The sequence below is a fragment of the Aureobasidium pullulans genome (assembly GCF_000721785.1).
Source record: "Aureobasidium pullulans EXF-150 unplaced genomic scaffold scaffold_3, whole genome shotgun sequence".
NCBI lineage: Eukaryota > Fungi > Ascomycota > Dothideomycetes > Dothideales > Saccotheciaceae > Aureobasidium > Aureobasidium pullulans.
In genome coordinates, this window is record NW_021941023.1 from 1,036,636 (window position 1) to 1,057,134 (window position 20,499).

General features: G+C 51.0%; 8 protein-coding genes across 8 annotated transcripts; 3 read left to right on the top strand and 5 right to left on the bottom strand.

Moving 5' to 3' along the window:
- Window positions 1-132: 132 nt before the first annotated feature.
- Window positions 133-1,355, top strand: M438DRAFT_132308 (uncharacterized protein). Its single transcript, XM_029898837.1, has 2 exons — window positions 133-202; window positions 264-1,355. Exon 2 carries the CDS (start codon window positions 277-279, stop codon window positions 1,243-1,245), a length of 969 nt encoding a protein of 322 aa, XP_029763976.1. The 5' UTR covers window positions 133-202; window positions 264-276; the 3' UTR covers window positions 1,246-1,355.
- Window positions 1,356-1,747: 392 nt separating this feature from the next.
- On the bottom strand, window positions 1,748-2,662 carry M438DRAFT_290654 (CBP4-domain-containing protein). Its single transcript, XM_029901719.1, has 4 exons — window positions 2,461-2,662; window positions 2,317-2,389; window positions 2,079-2,190; window positions 1,748-1,883 (listed from the first exon to the last, which is right to left on the bottom strand). Exons 1-4 carry the CDS (start codon window positions 2,496-2,498, stop codon window positions 1,753-1,755), a joined length of 354 nt encoding a protein of 117 aa, XP_029763977.1. The 5' UTR covers window positions 2,499-2,662; the 3' UTR covers window positions 1,748-1,752.
- Window positions 2,663-2,859: 197 nt separating this feature from the next.
- On the bottom strand, window positions 2,860-5,112 carry M438DRAFT_394835 (uncharacterized protein; the record flags this gene model as incomplete). Its single annotated transcript, XM_029909177.1, has 4 exons — window positions 4,623-5,112; window positions 4,142-4,569; window positions 3,648-4,081; window positions 2,860-3,575 (listed from the first exon to the last, which is right to left on the bottom strand). The coding sequence occupies exons 1-4, from the start codon at window positions 4,632-4,634 to the stop codon at window positions 2,860-2,862; spliced, it is 1,590 nt and encodes a 529-aa protein (XP_029763978.1). The 5' UTR covers window positions 4,635-5,112.
- Window positions 5,113-6,514: 1,402 nt separating this feature from the next.
- On the top strand, window positions 6,515-10,730 carry M438DRAFT_132419 (ankyrin repeat protein nuc-2). Its single transcript, XM_029898838.1, has 10 exons — window positions 6,515-6,890; window positions 6,961-7,045; window positions 7,121-7,243; window positions 7,293-7,343; window positions 7,397-7,537; window positions 7,586-7,633; window positions 7,689-9,987; window positions 10,039-10,202; window positions 10,258-10,460; window positions 10,518-10,730. Coding segments are annotated over exons 1-9 (3,096 nt in total). The 5' UTR covers window positions 6,515-6,888; the 3' UTR covers window positions 10,441-10,460; window positions 10,518-10,730.
- On the bottom strand, window positions 10,591-11,219 carry M438DRAFT_332270 (uncharacterized protein; the record flags this gene model as incomplete). Its single annotated transcript, XM_029903481.1, has 2 exons — window positions 10,591-10,685; window positions 10,745-11,219. The coding sequence occupies 2 exons, from the start codon at window positions 11,217-11,219 to the stop codon at window positions 10,591-10,593; spliced, it is 570 nt and encodes a 189-aa protein (XP_029763980.1).
- Window positions 11,220-11,455: 236 nt separating this feature from the next.
- On the top strand, window positions 11,456-12,109 carry M438DRAFT_266499 (DUF1783-domain-containing protein; the record flags this gene model as incomplete). Its single annotated transcript, XM_029900114.1, has 2 exons — window positions 11,456-11,920; window positions 11,984-12,109. The coding sequence occupies 2 exons, from the start codon at window positions 11,456-11,458 to the stop codon at window positions 12,107-12,109; spliced, it is 591 nt and encodes a 196-aa protein (XP_029763981.1).
- A 1,889-nt stretch (window positions 12,110-13,998) lies between these two features.
- Window positions 13,999-15,554, bottom strand: M438DRAFT_332272 (uncharacterized protein; the record flags this gene model as incomplete). Its single annotated transcript, XM_029903482.1, has 2 exons — window positions 13,999-14,088; window positions 14,163-15,554. 2 exons carry the CDS (start codon window positions 15,552-15,554, stop codon window positions 13,999-14,001), a joined length of 1,482 nt encoding a protein of 493 aa, XP_029763982.1.
- A 1,449-nt stretch (window positions 15,555-17,003) lies between these two features.
- On the bottom strand, window positions 17,004-20,406 carry M438DRAFT_332273 (uncharacterized protein; the record flags this gene model as incomplete). Its single annotated transcript, XM_029903483.1, has 3 exons — window positions 17,004-20,030; window positions 20,080-20,199; window positions 20,248-20,406. 3 exons carry the CDS (start codon window positions 20,404-20,406, stop codon window positions 17,004-17,006), a joined length of 3,306 nt encoding a protein of 1,101 aa, XP_029763983.1.
- Between the last annotated feature and the right edge of the window lie 93 nt (window positions 20,407-20,499).

Below are 20,499 nucleotides of genomic sequence, written 5' to 3' on the forward strand. Positions count from 1 at the left end.
ACAGCCGCTTTCACGTTCACAATATCGATGCTCAAGTCAATTGCCATAACAACCCCTATAAAAGTGCTGCTTCCTTCACAAAAACAGCAACGGTACAAAAATACTCACTACCAACCGCCTTCACATTCTGCCCACAGCAAAGCGTCTAGCAGGACTCACTTGGTCTCGATTAAGGACATCACATACCATCACACAAGTCAAGGTCAGCCATCTAACACTAGCTTTTAGTTCCGTATGTGGCTAAATTGATTGTTCTGTTACAGTTGATGTCAAGCCATGTCTTCGAGTCCCGAACATACCGTCTCTCCGTCTACGGAAGCCCCTGCACTTAGCAAGCACGAGTTACAGCACTTGAGATTCAAAGCCCGAGCACCCAATGGCAAAATCTACTCCTACGGCAAACGCTCGAGGCTGGACAATGAACACCGGAACCGCGCCACGAACGTGGTCAGGCAGTCACCGGCCTTCCTCACAGCCACTGCACAGGAGCAACAAGATATGATGGACGCTGCAGTTAAGGAGTGTGATGAAGCAAGAAAGAAGCGTGGCCTGCACACAACTTCCATGTTCCATGCCTATGGCGTCCCTATCATCGAGTTGCTTCCGGAGGATCTACTTGTCGCACCTCGGAGAAGTGTTACATCCAGGCTCTCGTCCAAGGGAAAGGAGAAGGCCTCTAAGTCACATGAGAGATCCTCAGACAATCGTGTGGACGAAGACGATATCAACGATGACGAGGATGACGATAACGGCGAAGAAGATGAGAAACGCGAAGACGATGGCAATGATGAAGAAGACGAATACCTCACCAGTCCATTCACACCCAAGCGATCTGCACAGAGAGAATGGGCCAACATTATGTTCTCGATATCGACAAAAAGATCTCGCCGCAACGCCATCGGTCCCAGCAACTCTCTAAATCCATCAAATGCCCTCGACACCCCTGGCCTATCCTTGGGCAGTCCTCTCGTGCGACGCGACAGAGAATTCAGACCCAAACCGTTGACCTGGGATGACGAGAACAATCACATCAAGCCGGGCCCCATGAGCGCTCCCATGTCGGTCGCCAACTCGCACCCTTGGCCCACTGCTTCGGAGTCCGGCGAGCTCAAACAGTCCACCTATCGTGGCATGCCTCTGATCATCATCGACGACGACGAGGAGGACGGCGAAGGGACTCATAATCTACAAATGAACGACAACCCGGGTCTCTCGATGGAGTGGAAGAAGATGTTGAATATGTAACGAGGTCGCAGGATTGCATCGAGTAGAAGCAAGAGCGTGGAATCAAACGAATGGGTTTGACAGAAATGGCATGGCAGAAAGCAGCCTTTATAATACATACAATGGAACGTCCCCAAACTACTCAGTCCTTGAAGTGAATGTTTTGTAATTGGATGGAACGTCCAGTGAGTGATACCGCCGATACATCTAACGAAAAAGGCCAGGTTTCTGAGGACATTGCAGGAGAACAGTATCTCATCTGTCCTACAAGATTGCTAATATGCACGTCAAAAGGCAAGATGATATTCGACGTTGATCGACTGGCCACTGAGAGCGCCTACCACCACTCACTCTCTCTGGTCATCCACTCAACCCCAAAACCATCTTGCCTTTTGATAAGGTATTTGCAAATGTCACATGGCAAGCTGAGAGCTCATTCCTATCGCATGAATAGAGAAGAAATGCTTGTTTACTTTGATCAATCTAGAAATACAAGTGTAAAGTTGTTTTTGTTACTGAGAGAAGATTTCAAGCGGCAGAGTTCTTGATCTCGTCCTTTCTGGCTTGGGCGGCTTGTTCGGCGATTCTGCGTTCCTCGAGCAGGCGGGCAACGCCGGCTTCTTTGTGCTCGGCTGATGACTTGTCCCAGGCTGTCCAGACTGTGAGGCGGTATGTCAGTGAAGAGTTCTCAACATTCTGACATAAGAACAGAGATAGTGTTGTGAATAAGCTTCTGAGCTTTCGATGAAGCTGACGCATAGAAACTTGAATAGGGGAAAGATAGAGACTAGGAAACATGACACGAGCGAGAAAAATAAAAAAATTGGAAGAGTGAGAATGGAGTTATGACTTACGAGGCAAATCACTCTTCGAGTGCTTCTTGAGCTGCGTGACCCACTCGTTGAAGTTCTCCTGCTTCTCCTTGCGATTCTCCAGCGATCTTCTCTGCAGCTCGGGGTTGTATCTCTATAATTGCGCAATCGAGTCAGCGATGTTTCTCAACGTATAACGAACGGTATTCCTTCTCAAATACATAGATCAAGAGAATTGACGTTCGTGAGGCATAAACAATGGAAGCAGAAAAAAACTCACCATGAACAATTCCTCCTCGGTTGGCGTGACGTAGTAGATCAGGTAAGGACCGCCGATACACAGCACGGCACCACTGTAGAAACAGCAGGTCAGTATTTGTATCTTCTCAATGGCTCACAAGTCAGTGAAGAAGGAAACACGTACGATCCGATCATCTTTGCCCACAACTTTGCGCCTGGCATGGTGGCGATGGTGCGATGTGAAAAGCTGCTTGAAAAAAGTTGCGACTCTCTAAATAACAGCCGGAGCAACTGCGAAGGAGTTTGCAGAAGTTGCCGTGGTTTATCAAAGTGTTTGAGATGTTGTTTATGATTCGTTTATGCGGTGCGATAAATTATAGAAGATGTAATGGATGTCTATCACGAAGTGGAGCACAGGCGGCCGGGCCGTGGAGTCGGAGGTCAGCACTGGTCAAGCCACAGGGTCTGCACAGCCACTTCTTGGCGAAGAAAGCTTCTGGAAGCTGGATATCAGGATATAATTGCAGCAAGAAATATTTGCTCGGCTATATTACGTGCTCTTCATGAGAGCAGTTAGGACAGGTCATGCGTGCTCAGAGGGCTCGTGAAAAAAGAGATCGTCCAACAGTTTGTTCGAGAACCTCTTGTGTAAGTCGTTCAATGTCCAACTTTGTCGCTTGCCGATCTTCTGCAACATCGCAAGACACTCTGGTATCTCGGTCTTATATGCAGACGTCCTGATATATTCACGTGCTGGAAGCCCACCAAAACGCATCTTCACCCATTCTTTACCCCAATGCGGACGCAGCTTACCCTCTGGAGCCAGGGCAGTCAACATGTCTACAAAACTTTGACAGAAAGTCTGCCATTCTTCTTCGGTGACTGTGTCAGTGACGGAACCAATCTCGAGGGCGACAGTACCATGACTGTTTCCTCGCTGAGGCGCCATAATTATGTCACTGTCGCCAGTGATCCGCATGTCCATGGCCAGGCGCATTGGTGAATTTGCTGAGCTGTACACCAAATTGAGAGCACCCCACCAAGCCTTCCTTACCGTCAGCCAATCAGGCTTGCTGTTGTCTGTTGCTAATGGGGGTATCGGAAGCTCAATTTCCATGTTTCTGGAACGAGCGTAGTGGCGACCACGTCGGAAGTGTAGAGCATTAGGTAACTTTGTCTTGATGGTCAGATCTTCTGGGTCTGTGGTGAGCGGTGACAGGACTGCCATATTTCCAGTTGCGAGAATCTGACTTTGCCAACGAGCTGGGATGTCAGGGTAGAAATCAGTACCGACAATGACTGCGGTGATCTATGCTGCAATCCATTGCAGGAATGTCTGAGTAGGAGTGGTATAGTCTTCTTCGCCTTCACTGTCTGCCACTGTCGACCATGTATTGACGAGAACATCGGATTGGTAGGAGAACCATGACCACTCCGCATAATGATCTTGCGCAGCTCTTCGTTCAAAGTCGACGATCGCCTCCTGGAGCTCATCGGGACTGGTCTCGACGAACAACGCTTCTGGGACATGGCTCGGGTCGGGTGGCGGGACGGCAAGCATCGTCTTTACCTTACGAGGTTGCATGACAGCGAATGTCATCTTCTTGACCTCATACGTGATGTGCGTGATGATACCCATGAGGCCGAAACAACCCAAGGCAGCGTGCAACTCCTTAGCATCTGTGATTGACTGAACAACACCGTTGACGTCGACGTACTCGACGGATCGGATGTAGTCGTTGATCGATTTGTGGGCGAAGCCAGAACCATGGCACATGGAGCCAACAATCCCACCAGTAGTCACCCTGCAAGGCAAACGTCAGTTGTGCTCTTGTGGGAAAGCTTGATTCGCCACCTCATCTTACTCATCGGCTGTGACATCTACAGGAAGTGACCATCCATCAGCGATAGCCCACTCACGAAGCTCTTCGGGAGTCACTGCCACACCAACTCGGACGCGCTGAGTATCTGGTTGACCAGCCCTCGGAGGGAAGGTCTGGACGCTTCTCAACTCGCCTGACAGCTCGGCTTCGTTGATACGATCGGAAAACATGCTGATCATCTCCGGTAGAACGCTTGCGACGTAGTGTAAGCTGACGAAAGAGACGAGAATATCTCCGTCTTCGGCGAAGAAGTCAGATCTGGTATGACGGTAACCGCTGCATCGGATGCGTCTATGAGGGTATGCCTTGATCAAATTCTGCAAGCCGAGTACGGTGGAAGGGACAAATGTCAGGGCGGGTCTGGTCTGTACGTTCTGTTGCCAGTTCAGGAATGGGATGTCGGCATATACCTACGCGATGTGTCAGCTGGCGATTGGATGTGTGTCTGCAAAGTCCTTCTTACCTCCATGATCATGGTTCTTTCATGGTCCTCGTACACGATTGGGCGATGCTCCAATGTATCAATAGTTTCTTCGACTTTAGCACGGGCGCGGCCACCAAAGAGATGATGTTTCTTGTGCGCATCTGGTACACGTCCACCAAAAGGATGTCTGTGAAGGCTCAGAGGGGCAGGGGTGGGATCGAAGCCTTTGGCTGCAATATCATCTGCGGGAGTGCCGCTGAGAAATGCCGAGACTTTCGCTTTCAAATCGGAATTGAGCTGGCCATGGAGCACTTCGAAGGTGAAAGTGTCTTCAAAAACCTGACACAAAGCACGGGTCGCATCTTCGGAACCAATACGATCACTTCGGACACCATCGGCAAGCTGACGGAGTAAGTCCAAATCGACAGTAGGATGGACATCGGCCAAAGCTGTGGCTTTCTAAGCAATCTCTCCAAGGATATAGTAGGTATCGAGTTTCGAAGGAGGCGGCTGGTAGAGTTCTAGGAGCATGATGAACGGTGTGAGGCGGCAATGAGACCAAGCAGAAGAATAGAGAGGAGCGCGAAGGGAGTTGAAATTATGCGGGGCGCCTGGTAGGTATTGATTTGACAGAGAGCGGTTGAGACTGAGTCAGAGTCATGAACGGGCACTCTTTGGCTGCTTGCACGTGTTGTTTTCGGCTTCAGGGAAAGGACGATGGTGACTTCTGGCTCCAAGGAAGGCCCGGCCGAACTTCGAAAGGGTCCAAAGCCAAAGGTAAAACCTCTCATCGAAGCTGCAGGAATGCAAGATGTTTTTGAGAGTGGTGCGTTCGTTGCTAGAGAGGGACCTGTTGACGACCTCTCACTGGAGGCCACTCCAATTTGGAAAGCATTTTTTATAGCCATGAGCGTGGCCAAGTTCAGCGCACAGGGAGAATAGATGGCTTTCGGCGCGACAGATCAATGTCAAAATCTCCGCGGGCCATCAATGGTAATCGTAACATGTAAAAGAAGCGGTGGGATGTCCCATGTTAAGATGTGTCTGTCTAGGTCAACCAGACCTGAGCAGTTCGGGGATTTACGGGCGCAGGGATCTCTGTTATGTGGTACAGTAGACGTTACGAGGGCAAGCCTCGTGCTCACACGGATGTCGCATGGTCCACATCTTAGCTGGAGACCCTACCGGAGACCCCGTGAACCATTCAGGCAGAAACCGGCGACACGAATAATGAATCAGTGAACGTGGAGGTCATGGGGGTCATGGAAGAAAGGGGAGTACGCGGTAGTGGGGCAGTGACATGCACATGAGACCGGCTGGGTCTTTCAGTGGGCACGCGACAGTAGAACGAGCTAGATGATTAGTTGATATAAATCGGAATCTGCTCAGCGAAATACACAGGCCTGGCCCTGTCGCAATACCGGCAGACAGGAATACGGACGACGTGGCGTCTGCACTGGCAGTATTTGACCAACAACATCGTCGCTCCCGTCCTGAATTTGGTAGCAATAGGCGTTGAGAAAAGTAGTGATCTCAAAATCGTGTCGTTGCGGAAAGGGCAAGTTGTGAAGCTAAGGTCGGAGACCGCCTGTTTAGGAAGGGGAATGTTTCCCCGTGGGTACTGAGCCCCCCTCTGGCCTGGGAACTTGTGTAAAGACAATGTATGATCTGCTCTATGCAAGGACACTGATTGCTTGAACACCTCTTTTATCGCCTTAGTGGACTAATCAGGACCATATGAAGTGACCTGTATTCTTTCCGGAAGTGAATTGACTGGTTGATAAAGTTGTAGTTACTCGAGGTTGGAAATACATCATTTTGGTAGTCGCCCCGGGTGTCTCTAGAAGCGGGTCGCTTTACCATCGCCCCTTCCACGTGCACCCCCGGACGATTTCATTGGTCGAAAAGCTGCGCTCAGTCTCTCGAGCAGTTGTGCTTTCTCCAACCTCTGAACGTGGTGAGGACAGGATAATCCAGAGAACGATCCACATAGTGATTATTAGGTTGGCGGCATTTGCCAATGCTTATCAGAGGCCCCTCTCAACAGCCGTCGGCAAGCTGCTACGTGTACGCGATACTCATCTGACGCCCTTTTCCGACCGCAAACACGAACAATCTCGCCCGGACCCATATGTCATAAGGATTAAAGTCCAAATAAGAGTCGAGCCCGTCTCTCATCAACACAGTTCGCGTCGCTTGTTTGCCAATCAAGTTCAAGCAATCTTGACAGCATAGCTGTTCGTCAGCCCCTCCACGCCACTATTATAGAACGCCGACAACATCACGCCCGCTCAACTCACTCAAGATGTACGTTGTTCCCTGACTTGCCGTCTCTCTCATTAATTGTATGATTATTTGCTGATTTCCGCGCCATCAGGAAGTTCGGCAAGCACATCCAGAAAAGGCAGCTGGATATCCCAGAATATGCCGCCAGCTTCGTTGACTACAAAGCTCTCAAGAAGGTAATTAAGCAGTGATGCTGTCGCCATCAACAATCGCGTGTAGATTTGAGTTCGCATCTTGCTAATAAGTTGTAGTTGATCAAGAAGCTCAGTGCAACGCCCATTATTCATGCACAAGACCTCACACATTCCGGGAGCGGCCTTGCGGACTCTCAAGCTTCTCTCCAAGCCAACAAGGCCACCTTCTTCTTCCGCCTGGTAATATAGCCCACCCTTTGCTCATGGCTCTGGACTGACCACTCTTTAGGAACGTGAGCTTGAGAAAGTCAACATCTTCTATCTGCAGAAAGAGGCCGAGGTATGCTCTAGCTCATCCGTTCTTCCGAAACTCTTGTTAACACTGTCATACAGCTCAAGTTACGGTTGAAGACGTTGGCAGACAGAAAGAAGTCATTACAGGCACGCGGTCTGTCTGCTTCAAAACTTTCCACCGTCTTTGTTACCCTCGACGAAGGCTTCCGGTTGTTCAACAGTGATCTCGATAAGCTACAGGTTTGTCATGTCAGTCATACCACGCAGCGATAGTTCTAACGTCAGCAGCAATTCATCGAGATCAATCAAACGGCCTTTTCGAAGATCCTCAAGAAGGTTTGGCTTGATTGCCCTAGAAGATGGACCGCCAGTTGCTGACTCAATATTGTAGTGGGACAAAACATCAAAATCACGTACGAAGGAGCTGTATCTCTCAAGAGCTGTAGAGATCCAGCCTTGCTTCAATCGAGATGTCATCAGAGATCTTTCTGATCAAGCTACCTCGAGTCTGCTCGAACTTGGTGCGTGGGCCGAGGGCGAGAAGATTGAATATGTTCCCAGTGGCGACCAACAGCAAAGGCCTCAAGCAGGAGCGCAAGAAGATAACGACATCGAGATGCAGATGCAACAGGCGGTCAACACTGGCAACGTGACACTAATCATGGAATGGATCTCAAGACTTGGATCTACAGATGAAGCACGAGAGCGTGTCAACCGCATCTTCCTCAGTACAGTCAACGACGCACCGCTCGAAATGCAGAAGACTTTACTGGAGACGAATCTGGTCGACCTAAGCTACGTGGATGAGATTAACGAACGTACTTGTTTACACGAGCTGGCAATCTCAGGAAGAGTACACAGTCTGACGATGGTTCTTGAGCGTGGAGCAAATACCACCGCAACAGATATCTACGGCCGTATTCCGCTGCATTACGCCTGTATGCGTGGTCATGTAGAGGTGATCAAGGATCTGGTCAAATACGATTCGGCTCACTCAATGCAGGGTATTGAAAGCACTTCCCCGAATGCCGCACCTGTTGCCGAAAGTGTCGACTACAAGGACTTGGACAACTTCACACCCCTGATCCATGGCATCGTCCATGCTCGTTTTGCCGCGGTGCAAGCAGTCCTGGAACTGGGAGCTCGTGTCGACCCAAGTGGCGAGGCTGATCACATTCCTATCAACCTTGCTTGTCAGTATGGTTCGGTCGCGATCGTCGATCTCCTTCTACAATACCACCCACAAATTTTGCCAGACGCCGAGGGTCTGTACCCGCAGCATCTTGTTCCTAGATCAGGCCGCAGCCCGCAGATTCTGGAGATGCTGAAAAACTACGGAGCCAATCTGGATCAGCCGGACAAGCTGTACCAATGGACTCCGCTCTTCCATGCTGCGAGCGAAGGCCACCTCTCATGCCTTCAATCGCTACTTGAGCTGGGTGTAGACGTTGATGCGCTGGACGAGAAAGATCTTTCTGCCATGTACTACGCTGCATGGGAGGGTCATCTTGACTGTCTGCGACTGCTAGAGAAAGCAGGACATGGCAGAGGCATCGCTCGTGAGGAGCCAGCGGCAGCCCCTGCCACTTTCCAGTCCATCCTCAGTTCAAGCGCACCGATTCCCGCAAGCGCCGACATGGAAGCTATTCCCGATCTCTCTTTGCCTCCGCCCATCATTCCTCTCAGACGCTACGGACACAACTTCCTTGACACTACAAAAACATTCATCGTCATCAGCTTTGATTCACAAGATTCGGATGCAATTGAATTCTACGGCGATAACAAGTACCCTGCTGCGAGATTGACGATATCATCCAAGTCTTCAGATCTCATCCCACGCAACATTCCCCTACCGATACAAGACGAATTCAAGGTCATCTCGTTCCAAATCGACAACCTCGATACCTTCTCAATCGATTTCGACATTTTCCCAACTTTCGGCTCAAAGGTAATTGCTAGAGGCGCAGCATCATCGCTTGTGTTCTCTAGTAGATACAGCAGCTCTGGCAACTGGCACTTGGAGCTGTTTGACCCCAGGCTCCGAGCTATCGGCCGTATCAGCTTCAAGTACCAGGTGGTCACGCCATTCCATGGAATCCCTATGGAGATTACACAATTCGCTACCTACTGGAAGGCGACAAGCCAGATCAGCTCGCAGCCAAACGCGCTGATCACCGGCTCAAGTTTGAGTGGAGACTACATGCGTATCTTTGTACAGGCAACCAAGGACGGCGTGCCAGTCCTCTACCCCTCATGGGCCATTCCATCGACGCTCGCCTCATACGGTGTGAGGAACGACCTGATTAGTCGATTGACTTACGAGCAGTTTTCCGCAATTGGCAAAGCAAACGGCAAAGGACCTGAAAGCTTGAGGGCTCTGCTTCAATCACATCCTGACCAATTGGCAAAGAGACTCGCGACGTCCTGGACCTCCCTACATGACGTTCTTGAGATTCTGCCTCCACAGATGCACCTGGACGTGCACATGCTCTTCCCAACCAAGGCGGAAGAAGAGCTATTGCAACTCGGACCAACAGGCAATATCAATGAGTTTGTGGATGCCTCGTTGAAGGAGGTATTCGACCACGCCAGCCGACTGAGAGGAGCCAACGAAGGATTCATCAGATCAATCGTCTTCTCGTCGTATAATGCAAACATCTGCACAGCACTCAACTGGAAACAGCCCAACTGTGAGTAGATCTGATGACGAATTATTTGAGCCCGACTAACGAAATATGCAGATCCCGTGCTCTTGTGCAACGACCTCGGCATCGAGCAGGCAATGTCTGAAGAGGCAGAATGGCCAGTGTACAGCAGTGGCCGTACCACAACATCTGTCAAGGAGGCAGTGAGAATCGCACAGAGCAACAACTTCATGGGACTGATGTGCAGCTCGAGATTACTGGTGAGTAGCGAGTGGAGACATAATAGGAGTGCACGTGAGCTGACAGGATCAACAGGAGCTGGTACCGGCATTGATCGAGTCTGTCAAGACGGCAGGATTGGTGCTGATCGCAGACGTGACCAACTCAACAACGCAGGAGCAAGTTGCAAGAGCATCCTTCGACGCACTGCCGGACGAGGTGGACGGATACCTCGACAACAATGCAGTGCTTCGATTCCACGAAAGCATCGACATGTAAAGACAAGCTATAGATATGGGGCGGATGGCGCAGGAATAATGAAACCAAGGCGGTGTTTTTGGCGGAAGCAAAAAAAGCGGAAGGTTATCACAGGGAGCATGGAAGATGATTGATGATGGATAATCAGGTTCTGCAAGAAGCATAGAAAAATCAAGCACCTTTGTAATTGTACTTGAGGCGTTCCAGACTCGCGACGTCGAGTGGGACCAGTTGAGAGCGAGCGTACATTGTGACGAGGAAAATGGCTGGGGAAGCATAGTCAGCACACGATCAAAAGGAGTGACGAATAGACGAAAGAAGATACCTCCAGGCAGAAAGGCGCGCCAGGCTTCATCGACCAAATCTCTTCTCCAAGCCAGCACACCAGTGAGGGCAAGTACTGCACTCAGGGCGGCATTCAACCACGGTAGGGCGATGTCCAGCGGACCCCTACCGTCGATCATAGCAGCCGACAATCTCGTACTGTCGACAGCAGCTGGCGCAGAAGGAACACAGAGCAAGATGTAGACTGTACCGGCCAAGGCGGTCAAAGACAGTAAAGCTAGCAAGACATGTCTGAAAGCCTCTGGAGCGAATAGAACGGGCAGATAGATCAAGGCAGCTGTTGCAGGCAGAGCGACGAAAGCGCGGCGGTAGAAGATTGTATTGTCCAAGTCCCGCTTCGCGAGGTCCTCGATGATTGTTTCCTGCTCTTGCTCGTCCAGTTCTTCGCGATCGCTGTCGTCGCTGTTTGCATCTTCGACCGGGTAGCGAAACGTTTTGCGCAGACGGGTCGCCATGGTTGTGTGGTTTGTGACTTGCTGCTTGTCTTTACTCGTATTGCCAGCTGGAGAGATGGACTTTCTCGAAAGCCCCAAAACGCGGAGTCTGGGAAGACGCGCCGCGAAATGGAGCGCGAATGACGTGTCTGACCCAGCGCCCGGAGAAAAGCCGGCGGTATACCAGCATCACCAGAGCTTCGAGAAGAAGAGAAGAAACAGACCATTTCGAAAGACAACCCAAATCACACATCACAATGCCGCCACGACTACCGCTCCGCAAGCCCCTCGAGGCTCTCTTCAAGCGCAACAATGCCACCAATCTCACATGCCGCCGCACCCTCATCGCACCGCCGAAACCAAACTCGGGTCCTTTGATGGAGCGCCGCGCCGACCGCGCCCTTCCTGACATGACTCCCTCGAAATCATGGATGATCACCGCACCCCTCTTCCTCGCCGCCATGGCTGTCTCCACCCTCGCCATCTTCAACTACCAAAAGCAAAACTCCTCGGTCGTAACCAGCACAATGTACTCATTGCGAACAAATGCCTTGGCAAGAGAGATCCTTGGAGATGAAGTGTACTTTGCAAGCAAGATTCCTTATATCGGTGGAGAGATCAACCAGTTGCATGGAAAGATTGATGTCGTTTACTGGGTCAAGGGAACGAGACAGCAGGCGAAGATGAGGTTCAAGAGTCATAGACCTACAAGGATGGGTATTGTGAGTTGAACCCCGCTCGACACGGACAAAGAAATAGGATGATGTGCTGACAAGAGACGACAGTTCGAGACAACAGAGTGGAGTCTGGAATTGGAGGATGGCACCTTGATCGATTTGCTCAACGCTACCAACACCGATCCTTTTGTCGCTACACCCATGGAGGCAAAGGCCATCGCTGCTGAGGCCTAAAGCGCCATTGTTGAAGCATAAAACCTCCACTCCCAACGCATTTCGCATCAAACCGCCTCTTCGTCATCGTGCTTCGAATATGGAGCACACGGTCCAGAAAGAGAAGACCGGTCGCTCTGAAAGAGCATTGTAACATTAGATATGGCCTGCTACGTCAAGCAAGCGGCCATACTGTACATATACAAAACCAACACGAATGAAAAAGAAACGAACAAAAAGACCTACATGAGCAACAATCACACCTGCCTTTGCTATCATCTGCGCCATCTCAATCTTACAGGTATCTCTTTCTCCCTGCAAGGCCCTCTACGTATCTATTGAAAGGCAAGAACATATTCAGATCCACACGGTTGTCCAAAGAGAATGAGCACCTCCACACGCTCTCTGCGGACATACCACCAGTTCCAAACCCTATCTTGCATTTTTACAGACTGCTAGACCCAATTTCTGGCATACTGGGATGTCAAATTCTGCTGCGATGTAAACATCCTGAAAATAAGACAAAAATCAAGCTGCAAAACACTATATAAAGTCTTCCAACCTACAGCTCAAACCACCACACACCGATCCCAGTCCTACTCGGTAGGAGACTGAGCAGCGAACACCTCGATGGTTCCGTGTCGACGAGAGACCGAGCAATGTCGACGTAGCTGCCTCGATGGCTGTACCGGGTCGTCGACGTTCTTGCTATACTCTTACACTCGTAAAGCCGACCGATCTGCTTATACCGTTCGCTGCATGCTGTCAATGGTATCACGACCCCTTAGCGTCTCCGTGGGATGTCGTGTAGTTGCAGCAAGTTTATGGACGTTATCTACTTAAAAGTAGTAGTAGTCTTACGATGTGTCTGTCAAATTGCACGGTACTTTTTGCAAATAGAGTGTTGTCCAAAGAAACAACGATCGAGCAGACTAGCCAGAATGAAATCATTGACGATCTCTGATTTACCTCATGAGAAAGAGGAGTAGAATTATACATCTATCAGAATGCAAAGTTCTTTCGGCATTCATGTATGTGACTAAACAAAATGTCAAGAAAGAAAGGGTTGTCAAAGAAGGAAGGAATGAACGTCGGTGAATGCCGTCGCTTGGCGGAGATGAGCAAGGGGAAAGAGGCCATCCGCGATGACCTCCATCCTTCCTTCCTATTGCCGCAGTCATGTCACATCACAATTAAGAAAGAGCATCAAAGAATTGATTGTTTGAGTTGTTTTTGTGATTTTCTGTGGTATAACATGCTTCAGACATTATGCATGCGACAAAACCCAAAACCCCGTGAACGCGATGAAGGGGTATCTTGGAAATCCAGACCAAACCAAAAACCATGAAAACCCAAGAGCACATAAAAACAGAAAGTGCGTAACGTGCATTCATCGTTCATCTCCTTCCACCCAGAGAGTCGCTTCCAAACGAACAAGGTGCGTACCGCAAAGTTTCCTCATCATATCTCTTTCCATCTTCGGAAGCCAGAAAGAAAAGTCCCATGGACAAAGCGGAAAAGCAGAAAGAATCTTCCAACAAACACCCCCAAGAGAAGAAAGCCTTCCCCTCGAAACCCCAAGCCTTCCTGCCAAAAGACAAAAACATCATCGCTGTGTGCCAGGGTATCTCATTCATGACCATCCATTCGTGGTATCATTTGAGCATTGGTCGTGGTATCGTAGCATCGTTGAGCATGTACAAGTCTGCTGCTGTGCGACTGTCGCTCTGTTCTCTTTGTTCGTTTGATCGTTATTTTGTAATGTTTTTTCTTTCGTTGATTTGTTGTTAATTGTGTTGTTTTTGTTGATTCGTCATTGTTCGTGTTTTTATTAGTCGTTCCTGTCGAATCTGAAGGGGAGCGCTTATGGACTCAGGGCGGAACCTTGGGTTTGGTTTCTCGTACCCGCGTTACATTCCATCGTAGTAATCGATGAGAGGCTCTTCAACATAGGTCTCGCCGCTATTGGCAGCGGCTTTTGCAGCCACGCGTGCAAACAACTGTTTGACGAAATTGCTGACCGGCTTGTGAATCTGGCTTGGGCGAAGTTTCGACACCTTCTTTGACTTTTCACGCCGTCAGAAGCGCTGGCAGTTGTTGCACCCTTGGACTTCTTGGGCCCATTCGAGGCGCCGGCGATGACCGTGTTCTTCGAGATTTTGCTCCAGGATGGAAATCGCGCAGTAGGTGGAGGTCTCAAAGTCAGCGTTGTGGGAGTGCGTGATGGTTGGGTCGCAGTAGGCGCGGGAGAGATTTCCGAAAGGAAAGTCTCCACCTGGGAAGAGATGGTGTCTGGCTGGACCACCTCCCTCTGCTCCTCCTCTTGCTCATTCTCCTTCTCCTGCCCCTCCTCCTGCTCGTCCTCAGTGTCAGTCTCTTCCTCGAAGAGGCATTTCTTTTTGGAGGACAGGTGACAGTTGGTCTTGGCCTTCTGCTTTTTCGCGACGCCTGTGGATCTCTTCGTGATGCCGCTCGGCTTCGCTGCTTGCCTGGCGGCGCCTCGCTTGGGCGGTTGCGTAGTCCTGAGCACGTCCTCGAGGGCATCGTGCAGACTGCCGTTCATCCATGGCTTTAAGGAACGATGCTTGTTGCCCTCAACGACTTGTCTTATCTCCGGGATGAACAGGCTCGTTCCGTCATCCTCGCCTTCGGGGCAGTTGTTAGATGGCTGGAACTGGCCGGAGTCCGATGCTGAGGTGGTAGTGGTCGAGGTCGAGGCCAAGGTCGACCAGATGCTTGGAGTAGAGTTGTCTGAGCTGAGAGCTGTGGATGACGAGTCTGAGTTGTTGCACAGGGGTGGAGAGTTAGGAGAGATTGGTGAGGATATACTCTCAGGTGGTGCGTCGGCCATGGGCTCCTCGACGGCTGGAGAAGGTAGAGGCAGGGTAACAACATTGACGACAGCTTCAGGAGCGTCAATCATGACCTCCTCCACGGGAAGCACGGCTTCAGGAACGTCAATCATGACCTCCTCCACAGGAAGCTGCCAGGGCCTAGACCCAGAGGTAAACCGGGCTCTGATAGGGAGGCGATTAGGGCGGTCGCTGCTCATGATATCGAAGTCGAAGGAGATTGGGTTGGGGGTGTGGCGGAAGAAGAGCGCTCTCATCGATGAGGCCTTGAACGCGGTCGTAACAAGGGCTGTGTGCTCTGGCGAAGAATCCAGGATTGCTCTGCACTCCCTCATGATCTTCCTGTCTCGGCGCTCCTCGGCAACCATCTGAGCGGCAGGGACGGCTCTGACACCGACCCTGGCACGCTTTCTGGTGCCGAGTTGCGTTGCTTGGTACACTTCGCACAGATTGTGCTTAGTGCCCTGAGGCATAGTGATGCTGTCGATCTCCATAGGATCGAATGAGTTGGCGACAGAGGAGTTGATGGGGGCGGGAGAGGTTGTGGGGGTTGCTGAGAGGGGTGCATGGAATGCAGAGCCCATGGCGATGAGGGTGCTGAAAAGGCTGAACATGATGACAATCGGGAGATTGTGATGATGGAGAGCGATGAGAATGAGGATACACGAAATGAGGGACAGTATTGGATACTGTGTGATTTACGTGATGAGAAAAAGAAGGGAGGAAGAAGTGCGCAAACTTTGGGAAATAGTACTGGCTGCGCGCCGGGGCGAGCACAGACCGCACGTCGAGTGAAGTGAAGTGATGGCCGAGTGAATCTTGTCGGGAATGTCGAGCTGGACTCTCTTTGGACCTTTCGCGGGTTCAGAAAATCTTCTTGCCTTTCGACAAGGGGTCACAGAGCGTGGTGGGAGGCTGGGATACCCTCGACGTCGAATCCAAAATCAGGGGCAACTTCGACTTCGATTTTCTCGACAATCAACATCGAACATCGTCAGTTGTTCGACACTATCGATGAATACCCTCCACAGGAGTAATATTCTTTATAAGCAGGGATTGTGTTCCTGGATGCTGTCCTCGAAGGAACACCGCTTTCTCGACTTTCTTCTGACACGATCGTTGGAAGCTGTCAGTGGCCCGGATTGTATCTTCAGTATAAAAGGCAAGCAAGGCTAGTGGTCTCCAGCGATGCGTATCACACAATGACGACTCTTCATACAGGTTCTAGTGCTTGCTTTCGTGGTGTCATGAGAATTTGCTACGCTTTTTATCAAGGCATCCCAAGTCTTTCACATTTCCAACCAGTTTTTGAGAATCTACATCGGTGATGGCACAAGCCCATGAAGCCGCACGCTCTATTCGGTACTCGCCTGTGGTACTGCGCTGTAGGAGCATGCACAAACGGCCTTTGTTACGATCAATGTACCGTGTCAGCCCTTCCAAAGCAAATTTAAACATTGTGAGAAGCAGTTTTCGGGTACTGCTGGCTATGACTGTAAGTTTCTCCGTTTCTGGGATTCGGACAACATCATCTCGATGACTTGAGAGCGTCTGAACTCCTATGTCTGCGCCATGTGATTGAATTTTCTGAGATTCAAAGACCAGCGACCCCAGTGCCCTCACAGGCAGGAGTCTCTTATAAATAACACACGAAAAGACTCTGCTCTTTCTATAGAGATTTCAGTAATCCATCTCTTTCATTAGATGCAATGTAGCTAACCTCATCTCCCATCAAAAGTAGCATCTAGGCATCTTATACGATACGAGAATTTCGATAGACCAGGCTGACGACATTGAAACTTGAAAGGCTCCTACACTTTGAAATGATCACTGGGATCACGTTGTGACGACAAGAACAATTACTCAAAACAGTTTTTTTTGTATTTTATGTACGCGCAAGAAACCAAAGCAAAAAGACAAATCACCAGAAACCCTCAAAAAACTCAATCCTCAAAAGCAAATATCAAAACCGAACCACAAAAGCAACTTCCAGAACCCATAGAAGCGAAAAGACAAAAAGTTGTAGACAAAGAGAAGGAGAGACCTGACAGAGCAGGTCGGCCTTAGCGGTATATCTCGAGCTTTGCGACGTTTTCGGCACATTGCCTGAACTCCTTCTCACTTTCGGTCTCCTCGATCTCCACAGAATGCTCGTCGGTCTTTCCAAGCTCCTCTTCATCACCTTCGTTGGTCTTTTCAACCTTCTCTCCATCACCATCATCTTCTACAGTCTCGTGGATCTCCTCCAAGACAGGAACGTGTACGGGCGTTCTCGGGGTGACAGGGATAGCGACTTTGGCGGCGTCTGCAGCCTGATCGGCCTCGAATTGACGTTGCTGGGGGCTCTTGGGCGCGATCAAAGGCTCATGGTCATCAAAGTCATGGATCATCGAGCGTTTGGGTGTACGGAGGCGAGGAGGAGTGATGTCCAAAGACTCCTCGGGCATGTCGAGCTCCAAATCCTTCAGACGCTGTTCTTCCAACATTTTCTCAGCTTTGGCAGCGCGCTCCAGCCTCTTCTCTTCTTCGAGAGCGGCCTGTTTCTTCAACTCGTCTTGTTCTCTGAACTCCTCGATCCATTGTGCTCTGGAGCTATCGAGCTGTTCCCTCTCGCGTTGCTGCTCCAGGAATTGGCGCTGGGATTGACCGCGCTGAGCAATCGCGACACAGTCGGCCTTGTTGCGACGGAGGATGCGGTTGTAGGCGGGAGCGGCGCCGGACCTGAACTTGGGCCATCTGGTCAAGGAGGGAAAGCCAGCAGGCGAGGTAGGTACAAGAGCGTCGACGCCACGAGGATCGTACTCGTAGTCATCGTGGCTCATTCGGATGGTGGGAGCTTTGGAGTTACCAAATCTAAATCGGGTAGCCTTCTTCTTTGCCTTGATCCTAGCCTCTTCCTCGGCCTTGTATCTCTTTTCAAAGCGTCTTCGCAAGCGAATCTCGTGATCCAGCCAATCCAAGGATCCGAACGGATGCTCCTTCTCCTTCTCCTTTTTGTCTTGCGGCTCCCTCTCTTTTGATTCCTTGTCTTTCAGCTCCTTCTCTTTGGCCTTCATCTCTTCCGCCTCCTTCTCCTGTGCTATTATCATCTCTACGGACAGTTTGTCAACACCAGGGATGTAGATGTCAGGAGGAAGAGGGATGTTGGGCATGAGCAGACTGGTACCGTCACCAGGCTTGCCATAGAGGCGGCGGCTCAAAAAGTTGCGAATGCTGAAGAAGCGTTTTGAGGGGCGCATAGAATGCTTGGTGTAACGAGGCACGTGGGCTTGCTCGTAGAAGTAAGTGTTGCCAGCCGGATCACGCGCCTTGACAAGTCTGACCTTGAGGCCCTTTCTACCTCTCTGCAACAGAGAGACAGCTGTGCTGACGAAAGGTTCTGGTGAGAGGTCGTCAAGCTCAATAGGCGAGTCGGGTGAGAGGTCGTCGAGCTCTATGGGTGAGTCGGGTGCCTGCAAAGAAGTGGTAGAGGTAGACGTGTAAGCATGACGGTTGGCGTTCATAGTCTTGATCACATCTCTGGTGCTCTCTCTCTGAGCTGCGGAACGTCCACCGTAGTAGTTGTGGCTGCTTCCTTTCTTGAGTCGCGGAGCAGGGGTTCCAACGCCGACAGTGGGAAGGAGAGGAGCGCACGAAGCGATTGAACTGTTGGGATCCAAGTATTTTACTCGGTCCCAGAGGTGGTATGGGTCATTGCGCCATCCTCCTCCGTAGGGGCGCGGGTAGGGATTGCCTCCTTCCGATGAAACAGGGAGGGCTTGGGGAAGTGCGGCGCCGAGAGAGGGAAGTGCGTCGCGTGCAGAGCGAGGGGCGAGGTGGACAGAAGAAGGTGCGACACCAGCAGTCGAAAGCGCGCCGCGTACAGAGCGGGGGGCGCGGCGGATAGGGGAAGGCGCGATATCAGCAGTGGAAAGCGCATTGCAGGCGGACAGACGCCTCACACGGGCGGAAGGAGACGTCGGCGCGAATGATGATGACATGTCGCGGACAGAGGGGCGCGGGCTTTTTCTGGGTGATGGACCGGCGTCGACAGAGGAGGGAATGTCGCGGACAGATGGGGGCAAGCGGTTCATAGCGATGGCGCCGAGACGAGAAGGTCTGTCACGAGCGGATTGTCGTGCACCAGTGGGTGAAGGGGTGACTTTTACCAGCGAAGATTTGATAGGCTTATGTGACGCGGCGGATTTGACAGGTGTGAAAACGTGAGACGATTTAGGTGTAGGTGAGCTGGCAGAAAACTCAGAGGTGTGAGAACGAACGGTTTTGGGTGAAGACGAGCCAACAGAAGTGACGGGGTCACGGAGACGAGGCGATTGGGGTGAAAGTGAAGTTTCAGACGAGGGCATAGCTTTTCTACCTACTCCAGCCGGAATACCACAAGTGTCGGCGATGGGGCGAGATGGGTGCTGTGTTGAAGCCCAGTGTCTGCTAGAAGTGCGCTCTGTATGAGTGTGACGAGGGGCGATACCACTTAGACCCGCTTGCTTGTGGTGAAAACTGGAAGACATGTTAGAAAACTTGATTCTGCAGCGAACTTTCAGAGATAGAGAGAGATTACCGGTGGACAGACGCTTGGCCAAGTTGCGGCGAGCCGTGGTCCATCTGGAAGATGGTTCTGGTGTCGATGGTTTGGAGTTGGCGGGCGAGGCTTTGGTCTCGGCAGTCTCGGCAGCTACACTTGATGTGTTGATTTGGGGAGCGGGCAAGGGGTGATAGAGGGATGGGCGAGGCTGGAGAGACGGGAGAGACGGGAGAGATTTGAGTGTTGACGCGGAGGGAAGGGCCGGCATAGGTGGAGGATCGCTCCATTCGCTCCATGTAGGTGATGGTGGGGAAGAAAGGAGGCCAGGCAGGTTGAAGGTGCTCTTCGACTTGGAGAGCTTGAACTCCTTGAGCTTCTCCTTGGTAGCGGAAGAGAATTCTGCTAGGTTAGTGCTGCTTCTGCTAGCAAACCGCGACAATCCTCTGTAGACTCTTGTGTGTGCCTTGACCTTTTCTTCAAGGAGTTCCGGCTCAGAGCTGGAGCCGAAGCTGGATACCTCCTCTCCAAGAGTCTCAGGCTCAGGGCTGGGACCGAAGCTGAAGGAGGCCTAGAAGAGTCAGTCAGATAGCAATGATTGACAGATAGGGGGGACTAACAGGGACTTCGGCCTCAAGAGATTCGAGGATGTCAACTGAGGTAGAACGGGAGGCACGAGCAACTTGGAAGGGCTCGATGACCGGGTAGTAGTCGTCCTCGTCGATTGACTCGCTGATGGTCTGGACAAGTCAGACAAGAAACCATACACCCTTCTCATTCAAACTTACGTTAGGGATATTAAGGTAGATTCTCTGCTCCGGTCTACCCTGCAGTACGATGGCTTGCTCGCGGATTGTGGCAGCCAAGGAGGTGTCGTTGACTACGCGAAGGATACGCGTGGGTCCTCCAGAAGAACCAGAATAGGCATCGCTGTGAGGGGAATTCATGCTGGAAGAAAGGGAGTAGCTGACGCTAGCAATGAGCTAGTCTGATGTGGTGATTCAAAGAGGTCAGGCACGTGCAATGGTCTTGAGCAGTGC

Bases quoted from the DNA above. Each gene is read 5' to 3' on its own strand.
- M438DRAFT_132308 (XM_029898837.1), top strand. From the start codon at position 277: ATGTCTTCGAGTCCCGAACATACCGTCTCTCCGTCTACGGAAGCCCCT.
- M438DRAFT_290654 (XM_029901719.1), bottom strand. From the start codon at position 2,498: ATGCCAGGCGCAAAGTTGTGGGCAAAGATGATCGGATC. The intron at 2,191-2,316 runs GTGAGTTTTTTT...GCGCAATTATAG, and splicing joins CCGAGGAGGAATTGTTCATG to AGATACAACCCCGAGCTGCA. The intron at 1,884-2,078 runs GTAAGTCATAAC...ACCGCCTCACAG, and splicing joins CTCGAAGAGTGATTTGCCTC to TCTGGACAGCCTGGGACAAG.
- M438DRAFT_132419 (XM_029898838.1), top strand. The intron at 7,046-7,120 runs GTAATTAAGCAG...AATAAGTTGTAG, and splicing joins ACTACAAAGCTCTCAAGAAG to TTGATCAAGAAGCTCAGTGC. The intron at 7,538-7,585 runs GTTTGTCATGTC...TAACGTCAGCAG, and splicing joins GTGATCTCGATAAGCTACAG to CAATTCATCGAGATCAATCA.